The sequence below is a fragment of the Coregonus lavaretus genome (genome assembly GCF_964263955.1).
Source record: "Coregonus lavaretus genome assembly, chromosome: 40".
Taxonomy (NCBI): Eukaryota; Metazoa; Chordata; class Actinopteri; order Salmoniformes; family Salmonidae; genus Coregonus; species Coregonus lavaretus.
This window is the reverse complement of record NC_140027.1, coordinates 3,630,198-3,643,331: the sequence shown is the minus strand read 5'-3', so window position 1 is coordinate 3,643,331 and position 13,134 is coordinate 3,630,198. Positions and strand designations below refer to the sequence as shown.

The following is a 13,134-nucleotide window of genomic DNA, read 5'->3' as shown; positions in this document are numbered from 1 at the left end:
AGCATTGGTTTTTATTATTAGACCATGCATTATAAACATGTGTAACTGATAATGGTCGGCATTTACATAACAATACATAACATAGACATAGTACATTTCCTATCATTAGTCTTCTGGCTTGCACAAGTTCAGAACTGAGCATATTTGGCAACTGCTGTTTCTGCAACAAGTGTATTGATTTATAATTGACACCAGAAATATGCGAACGTCTAGGCTGAAAAGTAAACAAGCTTCATGAATCATGCCCGGTGGTTGGAACGATTTCCCGCAAAATCGTTGAAAAGCAAGAGAAAGCGAGCGGCAATTTGCCTCTTCCACCGAACTTGATGGTGTCACTTGCAGTTGTGTCTGCCCAATCACAAGTCTCAAATTCCATTTTCGAATTTCTATTGGATGAGAAGTATTTCTAGATGTCCAGTAAAGACCACACGATTTTAGCATTACGTGTAGCTCATCTGCAGTTTTAATGTTTTTCATATAATCAATAACATAATCTATTATTTTTATGTAAATATGATTGATGTACTTTACAAGTCGACTTTGTGTGAATAGTTGGAGGGAATACTGGACCGCAACATTTGGGATTTCTTCTCGTTAACCCACTATGCTAGTTTAGCTAGCAGCAGCTTGCTTCCTTGCTAATTTCATGGGTTGCCTGTGTTGGTGAGTCTCTAGCTGGCTAGCTAATCTTAGCTAATGCTAACAAGGTTAGCTTCAATGTTGTACAGTCAGATAGCAAATAATAATTTTGTGTTTTACCCGTTTCGAATATCACTCCCACACATTTACTAGCTAGCTAGTTTGTTATAATTTAGGAAATGTTGACCATTTGTTTATGCTAGCTAGATAGCCTTGCTGGCTAACTAGCTAACAAAAATCCAGATGCTGGAATTTGAGACATTACGGTAGTTAACTAGCTAACTAATGTGTTTATCTCTATCTTTCTTACAAGAAAATGTATGTGTGTAGTTAGCTATGATCTTTCATTTTATTATGGGATGCTGAAATGGAAAAATATGTTATACAAAGCCTGTACTAAAGTAGGTTAGGTAGCTTGCTAACCCAACTAGCTGATATGATTATGCTTCCTTTGTTTTGAAAAGGACCATAATAATGTTAGTTTCATCTGCATGGATGCCCCATGTACAGCATTCAGGTGAAGTAATGAGTGGGAGCAGTTGTAAAGCGAACGGCGCCGTCTACCCGGCCTCGACAACTGTAATGACCACGGTGAAGAAGCCGAAGATGGAGCAGATTCAAGCCGACCATGAGTTGTTCCTACAGGCCTTTGAAAGTGAGTTGCAAGACTTTTTACTTATACCAGGAAGTAACGATTTTAAGCCAGGTGGAAATCTTAGAAAATAACCAATTGAGTATCATTTGGATTTTGTTACTGTTGTCTACTTTTCTCACAACTAATATCAATGACACTGACTAATATGAGGCCTATCTCTGACTAAATTTGATTAGAAAGTGGGCCTGGAATGATAACATGCATAGGCGATATATCTGTGCGGCTCTGCAATACTATACAACTCTGTGAATACATTCATACCACAATTCTATTCAATAACTGACTAAAATCATTACAAATAAGATTATTGAGCAGGCTATGATTATTGTTATGATGTATTTGCAGAGCCAACTCAAATCTACAGATTTCTCCGCACAAGGAACCTGATTGCAGTAAGCCAATATTATATCCATTATATACATAATGTACAGTCTTTTCAGAAAGTATTCACACCCCTTGACTTTTTCCATATTTTGTTGTGTTACGGCCTGAATTGGATTACATTTAGATTGTGTGTCACTGATCTACACGGGGCGGCAGGTAGCTTAGTGTTTAAGAGTGTTGTGCCAGTAACTGAAAGGTCGCTGGTTCTAATCCCCGAGCCGACTAGGTGAAAAATCTGTCTGTGCCCTTAAGCAAGGCACTTAACCCTAATTGCTCCTGTAAGTCGCTCTGGATGAGAGCGTCTGCTAAATGACAAAAAATGTACAAATGTAATACACAAAATACCCCATAATGTCAAAGTGGAATTATGGTTTTAGATTTTAGATTTTTTATAATGAAAAGCTGACATGTCTTGCGTGAATAAGTATTCAACCCCTTTGTTATGGCAAGGCTAAATAACTTCAGGAGTAAAAATGTGCTCAACAGGTCAGATAATAAGTTGCATGGAATAACTCTCTGTGCAATAGTGGTGTTTAACGTGATTTTTGAATGACTACCCCATCTCTGTACCCCACACGTACAATTATCTGTAAGGTGCCTCAGTCGAGCAGTGAATTTCAAGCACATATTCAACCACAAAGACCAGGAACGTTTTCCAATGCCTCGCAAAGAAGGGCACCTATTGGTAGAGGGGTTCAAAAAAAGAAAGGAAAAAAAGCCGACATTGAATATCCCTTTGAACATAGTGAAGTTATTAATTACACTTTGGATGGTGTATCAATACATCCAGTCATACAACGAAACAGGCGTCCTTCCTAACTCAGTTGCCGGAGAGTAAGGAAACCTCTCAGGGATATCACCATGAGGCCAATGGTGACTTTTTAAAACCGTTCCAGAGTTTAATGGCTATTATAGAAGAAAACTGTGGCTGGATCAACAACATTGGAGTTACTCCACAATACTAACCTGAATGACAGAGTGAAATGAAGAAAGCCTGTACAGAATAAAAATATTCCAAAACATGCATCCTGTTTGCAATAAGGCACTAAAGTAAAACAGCAAAAAATGTGGCATAGAAATTAACTTTATGTCCTGAATACAAAGCGTTATGTTTGGGACAAATCCAACACATCACTGAGTACCATGCTTCATATTTTCAAGCATGGTGGTGGCTGCATCATGTTATGGGTATGCTTGTCATCGGCAAGGAGTAGGGAGTCTTTTTGGATAAAAATAAAAGGAATAGAGCTAAGCACAGGCAAAGTCCTAGAGGAAAACCTGGTTCAGTCTGATTTCCAACAGACACTGGGAGACAAATCCACATTTCACAGGACAATAACCTAAAACGCAAAGCCAAATATACACTGGAGTTACTTACAAAGATGACATTGAATGTTCTTGAGTGGCCTAGTTACAGTTTTGACTTAACTAGGCTTGAAAATCTATGGCAAGACTTGAAAATGGTAGTCTAGCAATGATCAACAACCAACTTGACAGAGCTATAAGAATAAATAAAAAAGTATGGGCAAATATTACATTTTTACATTGACATCATTTAGCAGACACTCTTATCCAGAGCGACTTACAAATTGGTGCATTCACCTTATGATAGCCAGTGGGACAACCACCTTTTTCCCCCTTTTTTTTATGGGGGGTTGGGGAAGAAGGATTACTTTATACTATTCCAGGTTTGGAAAGATCTTAGACTTACCCAGAAAGACTCACAGTTGTAATTGCTGTCATTGTAACATGTATTGACTCAAGGGGTTGAATACCTATCTATTCAAAATATACTCGTGTTTTATTTTCCATACATTTAATTATTTTTTTTCGAATTTTTCTTCCACTCTGACATTATAGTATATTGTGGACAAAAAATTCAATCCATTTATAATCCAATTTTGTAACACAACAAAATGTGGAAAAAGTCAAGGGGTGTGAATACTTTCTGAAGGCACTCTATATATAATAATATATATATTCATGTAATTTTCTTGATTTCTTTCTAATTTTCACAATGTCTGGTGTATTAATGATTAACCTCCAAATGCTTCCATTTTAGCCTATATTCTTGCACAGGACTCTTACCTTCATGACCCACAGAAACACTCGAACAAATGCTAAAAGGTAACAAATTGTTCACTGATTGATCTGAAAGGGATCCGATGATTTTTATATGGTAGTAAGAAATGGTATAAAGTAGAACCTTAAAGATAAGAACCTCAAACTTACAGACTGGACGGTAACCAAACGGTCAATATCAAACCGGGACATGTATTAAATGCAAAAACAAACTTATGTAGGCTACACACAATGGTACACCTTGCTTACACGTGTAAATACGCAATCTATATTTTCTATAACGGTAGATGCGGTTATCAAGAGAATTTCAAAGTTACGGACGGCCATTGTACGGACCTCCAATCCCGCCGTGTTCATATCTTTGAGGTCCTACTATATTTTTTTATCTCATCAAAATTAAAGCCACTTCTAAGGGCCTAATTTGTGCTGTGGCTGAACTTGTGTGCTCAGGAAAACGTTCAAGGTGGATGACATGCTGCTCAGAGTTGAGAAGATGAAGGGAGAGCAGGAATCTCACAGGTAACAGTTAGGGGACATAACATATTATAAGATGAATTATACGTTTTAATAGTTCATACATGCTTATAATAAGTTATAAAGTCTTGTCATATAGTTATAGTTTTCTTTTCATGTGTTTTATTTGAGGTGTTTTCACTTTATTTAGACAGTAAGGAAATCAGAGGTGGAGACTGGCAAGTAGGAGAGAAACAGTGGGAAGGGTGGGGATCGAACCCTGTTCTCTGGTGGGGAGCCTTATGTGACTTTTGCCTGGGAGTGTTACCACAGCTCTGCCACTATTCTAACTGTGTGTTACTGCTTTTTCTTCTAGCTTGTCCTCGCACCTGCAGCTTACCTTCACTGGATTCTTCCATAAGGATGGTATGCCCACCAATACTCTCCTGTTTGCACCATGTTCAAATGCAATTTATTTGTATGCCTTATACCAATGTGTTGGTGTGATATTTTACAAAAACAGAAGAGACAAAAGGATGAAACATGACACCTTTTTCACTTTCTCCCTCTCACAGAAAAGCCATCTCAGAATTCAGAAAACGAACAAAGCTCGGTCTCTCTAGAGGTGCTACTTGTCAAAGTCTGCCATAAAAAACGAAAGGTAAAAACCACGCTTCGTTTCTCATATTGTTTCAATCAAGTGAAATAGTTTATAAACCAAACTCCTAACTCAACTCCTAGTTAAATCCTGACTTTTCTCCTTTAACATTGTTTTCCATAGGATGTCAGCTGCCCGGTGAAGCAAGTGCCTACAGGTAAAAAGCAAGTGCCTTTGAATCCTGACTGCAGCAACCAAACCAAGCCCGGCTCACTGCCCTCCCTGCTGGTGTCCAGTAACGAGTTTGAGCCCAGCAACAGCCACATGGTCAAGTCCTACTCGCTCCTGTTCAGGGTCTTACGCACCGGGAGGAGGGACATGAACGGCCTTGTGAACGGCGAGGCAAACGAGAACATAGGTAAGTAGTTGCAAAAACACCCTCTGGGATGTTGGATGACTCACTAAAATTGAATGTCTGTCTCTGTTTGTTTGGAGAGAAAACAGATGAGTTGTTGGGAGATACCCATATATATACAGTACCAGTCAAAAGTTTGGACACACCTACTCATTCAAGGGTTTTTCTTTATTTTTCCTATTTTCTACATTGTAGATTAACAGTGAAGACATCAAAACTATGAAATAACACATATGGAATCATGTAGTAACCAAAAAAGTGTTAAACAAATCAAAATATATTTTATATTTGAGACTCTTCAAAATAGCAACCCTTTGCCTTGACAGCTTTGCACACTCTTGGCATTCTCTCAACCAGCTTCATGAGGTAGTCACCTGGAATGCATTTCAATTAACAGGTGTGCCTTGTTAAAAGTTAATTTGTGGAATTTCTTTCCTTCTTAATGTGTTTGAGCCAATCAGTTGTGCTGTGACAAGGTAGGGGTGGGATATAGAAGATCTGAGAGAGAACAGATTAGTTGTAGGGAGATTTTATTTATATATATATATATATATATATATGTATATATATATATGTATATATATATATATGTATATGTGTATATTATATTATATGGTGGCCATTTTGTTTTGATGATGTGGCATTATTTTCTTGAGCCAAATGTCTCATTTTTGTTTGTTTGGTTTCTTTGCATCGTTCAGATCTGACAGAGATGCCCAGCAGAAAGAAGAGAAGCTCCGCCCACAGAGAAGATGGCGAGACCACAGAGACCTTTGTTGCACAGATGACTGTCTTTGACAAGAACAGGTAAACAACATACCATATATGGCAAAATGCTAGTCATTTATCCCCAGGTGGCAAATGTCATTACCAAGTTGCTGCTAAAGCTGCACTCTGACCTCAAGGATATTTAGCTGCTTGTGAGTGCCTTTTAAGGTGCTATAAACTCTGACCCCTATTTCTGAATTGAAACCATGACTGCATATATTCTATAACTTCACACTCAATGTTAAATGCATTACTTAGAGCGTATAGTTAATAAGGGACCTCTGTCATGTGCAGGAGATTGCAGCTGCTGGATGGGGAGTATGAAGTGTCCATGCAAGGGATGGAGGACTGCCCCGTCAGCAAGAAACGAGCCACATGGGAAACCATTCTGGATGGGAAGGTGAGTGTGCCAAACTAGCAGGCTTTGGTTCCAGCACTAAACATTTAATTACACTAATCAAAGTCTTGATAAGCAGTTGAGTAATTGAATCAGGGATTGTTGTGCAGAGCTGAAACGACAGCTTGCCCAACCAGTAGCTCTCCAGCACCAGGGTTGGTGAAGACAACTATACTATCAGTAGGACACCCCACATCGAAATGTGTGTATGATGGTACTGCGACAATGTTTCCGGCTCTGCTCCCACAGAGGCTTCCACCGTTCGAGACGTTCTCTCAGGGACCCACGCTGCAGTTCACTCTGCGCTGGACAGGCGATGCCAGCGACAAGTCCACAGCCCCCGTGGCCAAGCCCCTAGCCACACGCAACTCTGATGGCTCCAGCCCCATGGAGAGCAGGCCCAGCACACTGAAATCTGCCCCGCTGGGTAAGAGACACAACACACTCAATAGCAACTTACTTGGCTTTTACCCTAAAGGAACAACACATTCTAACCTCCCATTAGATTCATTCACAACAATTTCAGTATACTGTTCTCTTGCCTTGACGTGACTCTAATTGTGTGTAGCTAAGGCTGTGTTTACACAGGCAGCCCAATTCTGATACTTTTTTCATTCATTGTTTGGACCAATCAGATCAGCTCTGAAAAATATCTGATGTAAAAAGATCTGATGTGATTGGTCAAAAGGCCAATTAGTGGGGGGAAATCAGAATTGGGCTGCCTGTGTAAACGGAGCCTTGGTCATCTAACCAATGCTAGAGCCATTAATATACTATGACTTTAACTTTACAATAAAATTGACCAGACCGACATGCAGCTGCATCACAAGCATACTAGCATAATAATGTCCCTAAGATGGTTTGTGCTATCTATTAACCTCTGACTCCTTCATCTCTCCCTCCCCTCCCGGTTGTAGCTGTGAAGGCCTCTGTCAGCACAGACATTCAGATGAAAAGAGAACAGATCCTGTGTGAACCCAGGCAGAAACTGCGTATATTTTACCAGGTCTGTTCATGCACCAATATGAAATGTTTCACAGCGCTTTACATAGTAAGGGGGAAACTCACCTCAGCCATCACTAATGTGTAGCACACGCCTGGTTATGATTATCATGATACACCTCTAAGTACAGGGGAAGAGTAGCGTAATATACTTAAATGTAAAACAAAATCTTGTTTGAGCAGAACTCAGAATGGTTCAGTTTATTAATAAACCATTAATGAACTTCCATCTTTTTGTCCCATGGCAGTTCCTGTACAACAACAACACGCGGCAGCAGACGGAGGCTAGAGACGACCTCCACTGTCCCTGGTGCACTCTGAACTGTAGGAAGCTTTACAGCCTGCTGAAACACCTCAAACAGTCCCACAGCCGCTTCATTTTCAATTACGTGGTGAGAGACTGGGGCTTTGTGTGTGTGGGTGTACAGGATTCACATGTTTGAACGTTTTCCTGTTTACCATTAACCTATGCTAATTTGGTATTTTGATGAACCCTATACAGGTAAAAAAATAGTTAAGAGTAAAGAGATTTTAAAGCCATCTACTACCAAGTACTTGGCATACTGTATGTTGAATATTTGAGTTGTCAAGAATATTGATAAATAGTTATTTGAATTGAATTGATGTCCCCCTGTGTCTCCAGCCTCACCCTAAAGGTGCTAGGATAGACGTGTCCATCAATGAGTGCTACGACGGCTCCTACGTGGGCAACCCCCAGGACATCCACAGCCAGCCCGGCTTCGCTTTCAGCCGCAACGGCCCCGTCAAGAGGACTGCCGTGACACATGTACTGGTGTGCAGGTAAAGAAGGCGTCTCCTGTCTCCACTTTCATCTCACTGGCTCTCACCCTCAGTCATCCAGTAGCAAGGATTGCATGTCAGAATCAAAGCACTGAAATAAAAAGATTAACTTGGTTATGTTCAGCCTCCTGGGTAATCATGTGAAAGGATTTTTGGTTTTGTATTTGCTGTATGCTTAAAAAGTACAACTGCAATTTTGATTGGCTAACGTATTTCATATATCCTCACTTGGATGGGACCATCACAGCCATATAGCTAGCTGAGAATTTGTACACGTGTACCATTTGTCCACTAGCTTGCCTGCATGTGTGTACCTAACCTAACCACAGCCTCTAACCCCTAATGCATTGCTCCTGTCTTGTAGGCCCAAACGGACAAAGCCCAGCCTGTCAGAGTTCCTGGAGTCTGAGGATGGGGAGCTGGAGCAGCAGAGGACCTACGTGAGCGGACACAACCGTCTGTACTTCCACAGTGACAGCTGCATGCCCCTCAGACCCCAGGAGATGGATGTGGACAGCGAGGACGAGAGAGACCCAGAGTGGCTGAGAGAGAAGACCGCCACGGTCAGTCCTCTGCTCACATTGTTACTCAGACCCAGATGATGTATAATGGAGTAGAACACAAGAGAAAACATAACAATGACTGCCTGATGTTTAGAAAGAATGGCCCATATCCTAACTTGGGAGACATGCATGTCAAATGAGTATCCCATTGATATCAATGTATGATTTACATGAAAATCGAGCATCTCAAGATAGGATTACACCCTATATGAAGCCAACAGAAATGAGTGTCGGCTTGAACTACAGCTGTGCTTTGCTTCTCTCATACTAAAATGTACCTTCTGGTTGTGTTGGTAGATGTTGGTCTTTGCGTGACTAACGTATGAGTGTTCCGCCCACAGCAACTGGATGAGTTCACAGACGTCAATGAGGGCGAGAAGGAGGTGATGAAGCTGTGGAACCTGCACGTCATGAAGCATGGGTATGTACCTAAAAGCTGTGGGTATGTATCTCTAATCACTAGCCTCTTACGGCACTATAGTAGATCACTTAGAAATACACATACAGCCACATCACCTTGAAGAGTTTACCTCTTAACATGTGATATAAATGGTGTGTCTAAGTAAGGATAAAAACAGTAATCCTTATGTTACTGTAGTTAGATCATTTAGAAATCCACATAAAGCCATGACACTTTGAGAGGTTACATCTAACATGTGATACAAATAAAATAGGATAATGTATTTAAAAAGTTGTCCTTAATCTGACTCATTCTCTCTAGTAAATCAGTATTCTAACCTCATTTCCTCCCGTTGTGTTCTGTTTCCTGTCCGTATCTAGCTTCATAGCCGACAACCAGATGAACCAGGCCAGCATGCAGTTCGTGGAGAAGTGCGGCGCCTACATCGCCCGCCGCAATCTATGCCGCAACTTCCTGCTGCACCTGGTCAGCATGCACGACTTCAACCTGGTCTCCGTGGCCACCATCGACCGTGCCATGTCCCGCCTCCGCCACATCCAGGAGGAGCTGCCCAACGCTGGGGCGGACGACCAGGCTGACCGGGCCCTCATGGAGGGCGCCTGCAACGGCACCGCAATCGCCTGCAGCTCTGGCGGGGGCGGTGGGACCAAGCACGGCAAGAGGACAAAAAGCTCCGTGACTGACTGATGAACTGATGACATTTGGTGGCAGCAGTCGATCCCACCCATTCATTTCATTGTTATAACTGTCACCCTTGGTGCTTAGTTAGTTGGGAGGAAGACATCAATGGATGATTGTCTTGAATTGACTCAAAACATACAAATATAGCTACACACACAACACAGGCATATGAAGACTCACTATAATGTGAGGTTTTACCAAGTCATTATGCACCGTGAGCCAGTTGAGTGATTCTTGGTGGTTTCGGGGGTGTGAAGAAACTGGGGGAATCACTTGAAAGGTATTGTAATCATGGTTTGACTGTCTGTTATCACATTGTAATCAGAAACTGTATTGAGTGGATATACAGTAAGTGATGCATATTGAGAACATTGTCACTCCTAATGATCTGTATTCCATAACCCTGTCTGTTTGGCTCTAATGATCCTTTTAGTTGACTATTGTTTTAGCACTTGGTAATAATCTGTATTAGTGAATTGTTTTAAACTTGAGTTGAATCACCATTTTGTTTTTACTCTGCGCAACTGCATCAATTGTCAGATGCACCGTCTGTCTGTCTTGAATCCCCTGAAACCTTATTGGGATTTTATTTGTTTTGATTTGATGTATGTTGTTTCTCATGTTTCTGTTGATAATATCTTGAGTAATGGAGGATCAGTGGACTCTGATATTTTCCAGAAGACCAGATGCTACTCTCTGCATCCATAGCTTGAGGATATTAAGCCAAGATGCACCACAAACTGCCAGCACATTCACTCTTTCATGTAGACTGCTTAGCTCTTCTACAGGGGTGTGTTCACTAGGAACCAAGCGGAAGCAAACGGGACAAAGCAGGAAGGGACCTACCTGCATTTGTCCAATAGGAAACTCTTGTTTTTGTTGCAAAACGTTTTCTGTTGTGAAATGTTTTGCTACTGTGTGTACTAATGAATGCACCCCAGACAACAGGACTACAACCTATGGACGTTTTATGACATGCTGGAACCTGTATTATGGTTAAATTGGTTTGATGGACATTGGGAACTCAAAAGCCGTTTTTGATGTTCATTTATCTTCTTAAACGGGTGAGCTAGGACGTGTTGGACAACACTCCTTACAGACACTTTGTATACATTGTAATAATGTCAATATCTAGCTATATCCCATTGTGAACCTGATTATCACTGATTATGGACATGTAGGATTTTTCTTCAAAGGCAATATGCTGTTTGTTTATTGGAAATGGGTCCTAGTTGATACGTGTCTATCCTACTATTAGGTTCCGTTTAAATGCCAAAGGGGGTGATTTTCAGTAAAGTCTCTCAGTTCTGCGTACATTTTTTTTAAACATAATTTCAAATCTTTAAATGACAAGTGGTGTATAAGCCTTAGCTGTATGTTTTTGAGTTGTGTGGGTGCACAAATTGAACAAAAGCAGTAGTTTTGGTGCTTCGTCGAACACCTTTTCCATCAACTCCATGGACCAGTCTTTTACTCCCTCGTACCTTTATGCACGTTTTTGATCGGCTGGATATAAGGGTAGAAAACAATCAGTTCACCATATTGTCAAACCACCGTTGAAGTCGTGAACTATGTTATAAACTTTGGATATGGGGATTTTATATTTAAAATAAAATACATTTGACCTTGTCAGTTTTCTTTATTAATCTAATATCAACATTCATGAAAAATATATTACATTTTATGTTACAAAATGTGTCCATTTAGGTTAGCCTACAACCACAGATTTAGTTATTTACATGAAAACATTTTTATACAATTTCTGCAACTAACGTCACAGTGCCTAGGGGTGGGACCAAATATTAAATGAGCTAGTACTCAAATTACTGTCAGATTGGCCGATCTGGGTTTGGCGCGTCTATGTGAACATACGGAAGTGGTAAGTTACACAACATGTAAACATTTGGCTGCATGTGCTGGTTTATGTTTTAGGAAAAGCTAAATTCTGAAATTATTAGCGTAAACGTGTTTTGTATGTTTAAAGTTTTTCTCGATAGGCAGTCATTAACTTGTTCAGAAGCTCATGCCAGAAAGTAAAGTTGTCTAGCTAGCTAAATCTGTGTTTTTACAATGTGTCAACGGTTGTGAAAGTGCTACTTTATAGGTAACTATCTAGTCCAGCACCTTACGAAGACAAACGTAAAAGTAACTTTCATTTTGTCTTTCAATTCTAGTGAATGATATGAATGCCCTATTGATGTGATGACAGTCTTCAGAAATAATTTGATACAGAACGATGTGGTTATCACCCCTGCTTGGCCATGGAGAAGAAGAATGGGCTCCCAAAATCCAATGACATCACAAAGTACTTCAGTATAACCCCACAACCTCTTGGGAGGAAGAGACTAATTTCTGAGCAGGTGAAAGAGAAACCTAAGATGGCGCCTTGTCATATTGGGGGGTCTTATGATGAGGTGCCTCTCTCCGTGTCAAGGTCAACCAGTAGGCTGCACAGACTCAAGCAGAACAGATACCCCAAAGCAAGAACAAGCCTCGTCAAGGATAGCCCCTGCTCAGACCCTCCTAATAATGTTATAGTGATTTCAGAGTCAAGCTGCTCCAGTGCTGACACAGCATTCAGGAGCAGGGCAGTGATGGGGTCTGTGGACCTGGCTCAAGTCACTGGCCAATGCCATGGAGCAGGAGTTGGACTTACATCTGGCCAGAATGAAATACCATGTACCCTCACAATTCAAGCAGCGGTGCAGTCTGCCCCTGGGACAGCCAGGGTCTCGGATGAGAAGGTGGCATCCATTTTCACCAGGAAACGGGACACTAATAAGGCGAATAGTCCCCAACACTCACAGAGACGGATTTTGAATTGGTGGTCCAGCTCAACACTTAAACGCAGCCAGACTGAGAGGAAGGGGTCAATTACTTCTGGCTGGAGAGATACGTTGTCAGGGTCTGTCTGCAAGGGGTCTCTTGAAGAGGTCAAAGTGTCTAACCCACTGTTCTCAGTCAGAAGAGTCTTCACTATGCTGCTGAAGAAATACAAAGAGAATTTACTGGAGTCGGAAAGTCCAGGTAAGATTGAGAAACTGTAGTTACCTCTATTCTATCTGTGTCATGTTCTTATTGTCATGTATACAGTCTGAATCTGATACAAGAATATGGCCCACACAGTCTTACTGATCGCCTTTTCTTTCAGAGACAGAGATAGGCGCTACATCTCCTCCTAGCTCTGTAGGAGAGAAGAGGAAACATCAGAATGAGAGGGAGGACCCTGAAACTGTACGCAAGCGCCAAAGGTCTAGCCTGGGGTTAGAGGAGAC

General features: G+C 41.0%; 1 protein-coding gene across 3 annotated transcripts; it reads left to right on the top strand.

The window, feature by feature from the left end:
• Positions 1-391: 391 nt before the first annotated feature.
• LOC311113458 (polycomb protein suz12-B-like) lies at positions 392-11,488 on the top strand (the record flags this gene model as incomplete). 3 transcript variants are annotated; one of them, XM_084156674.1, is made up of 17 exons in its annotated part: positions 392-663; positions 1,150-1,294; positions 1,640-1,686; positions 3,741-3,805; positions 4,211-4,279; positions 4,590-4,639; positions 4,789-4,874; positions 4,995-5,229; positions 5,928-6,033; positions 6,289-6,394; positions 6,641-6,818; positions 7,309-7,397; positions 7,642-7,785; positions 8,037-8,194; positions 8,559-8,757; positions 9,099-9,199; positions 9,538-11,488. In XM_084156674.1, 16 exons carry the CDS (start codon positions 1,165-1,167, stop codon positions 9,863-9,865), a joined length of 2,091 nt encoding a protein of 696 aa, XP_084012800.1. In that variant the 3' UTR covers positions 9,866-11,488. The 3 variants fall into 3 exon arrangements, with proteins under 3 accessions (XP_084012800.1, XP_084012801.1, XP_084012799.1); XM_084156675.1 differs by having other exon boundaries at positions 396-663; positions 9,099-9,178; XM_084156673.1 differs by lacking the exon at positions 392-663 and having other exon boundaries at positions 1,135-1,294; positions 9,099-9,178.
• Between the last annotated feature and the right edge of the window lie 1,646 nt (positions 11,489-13,134).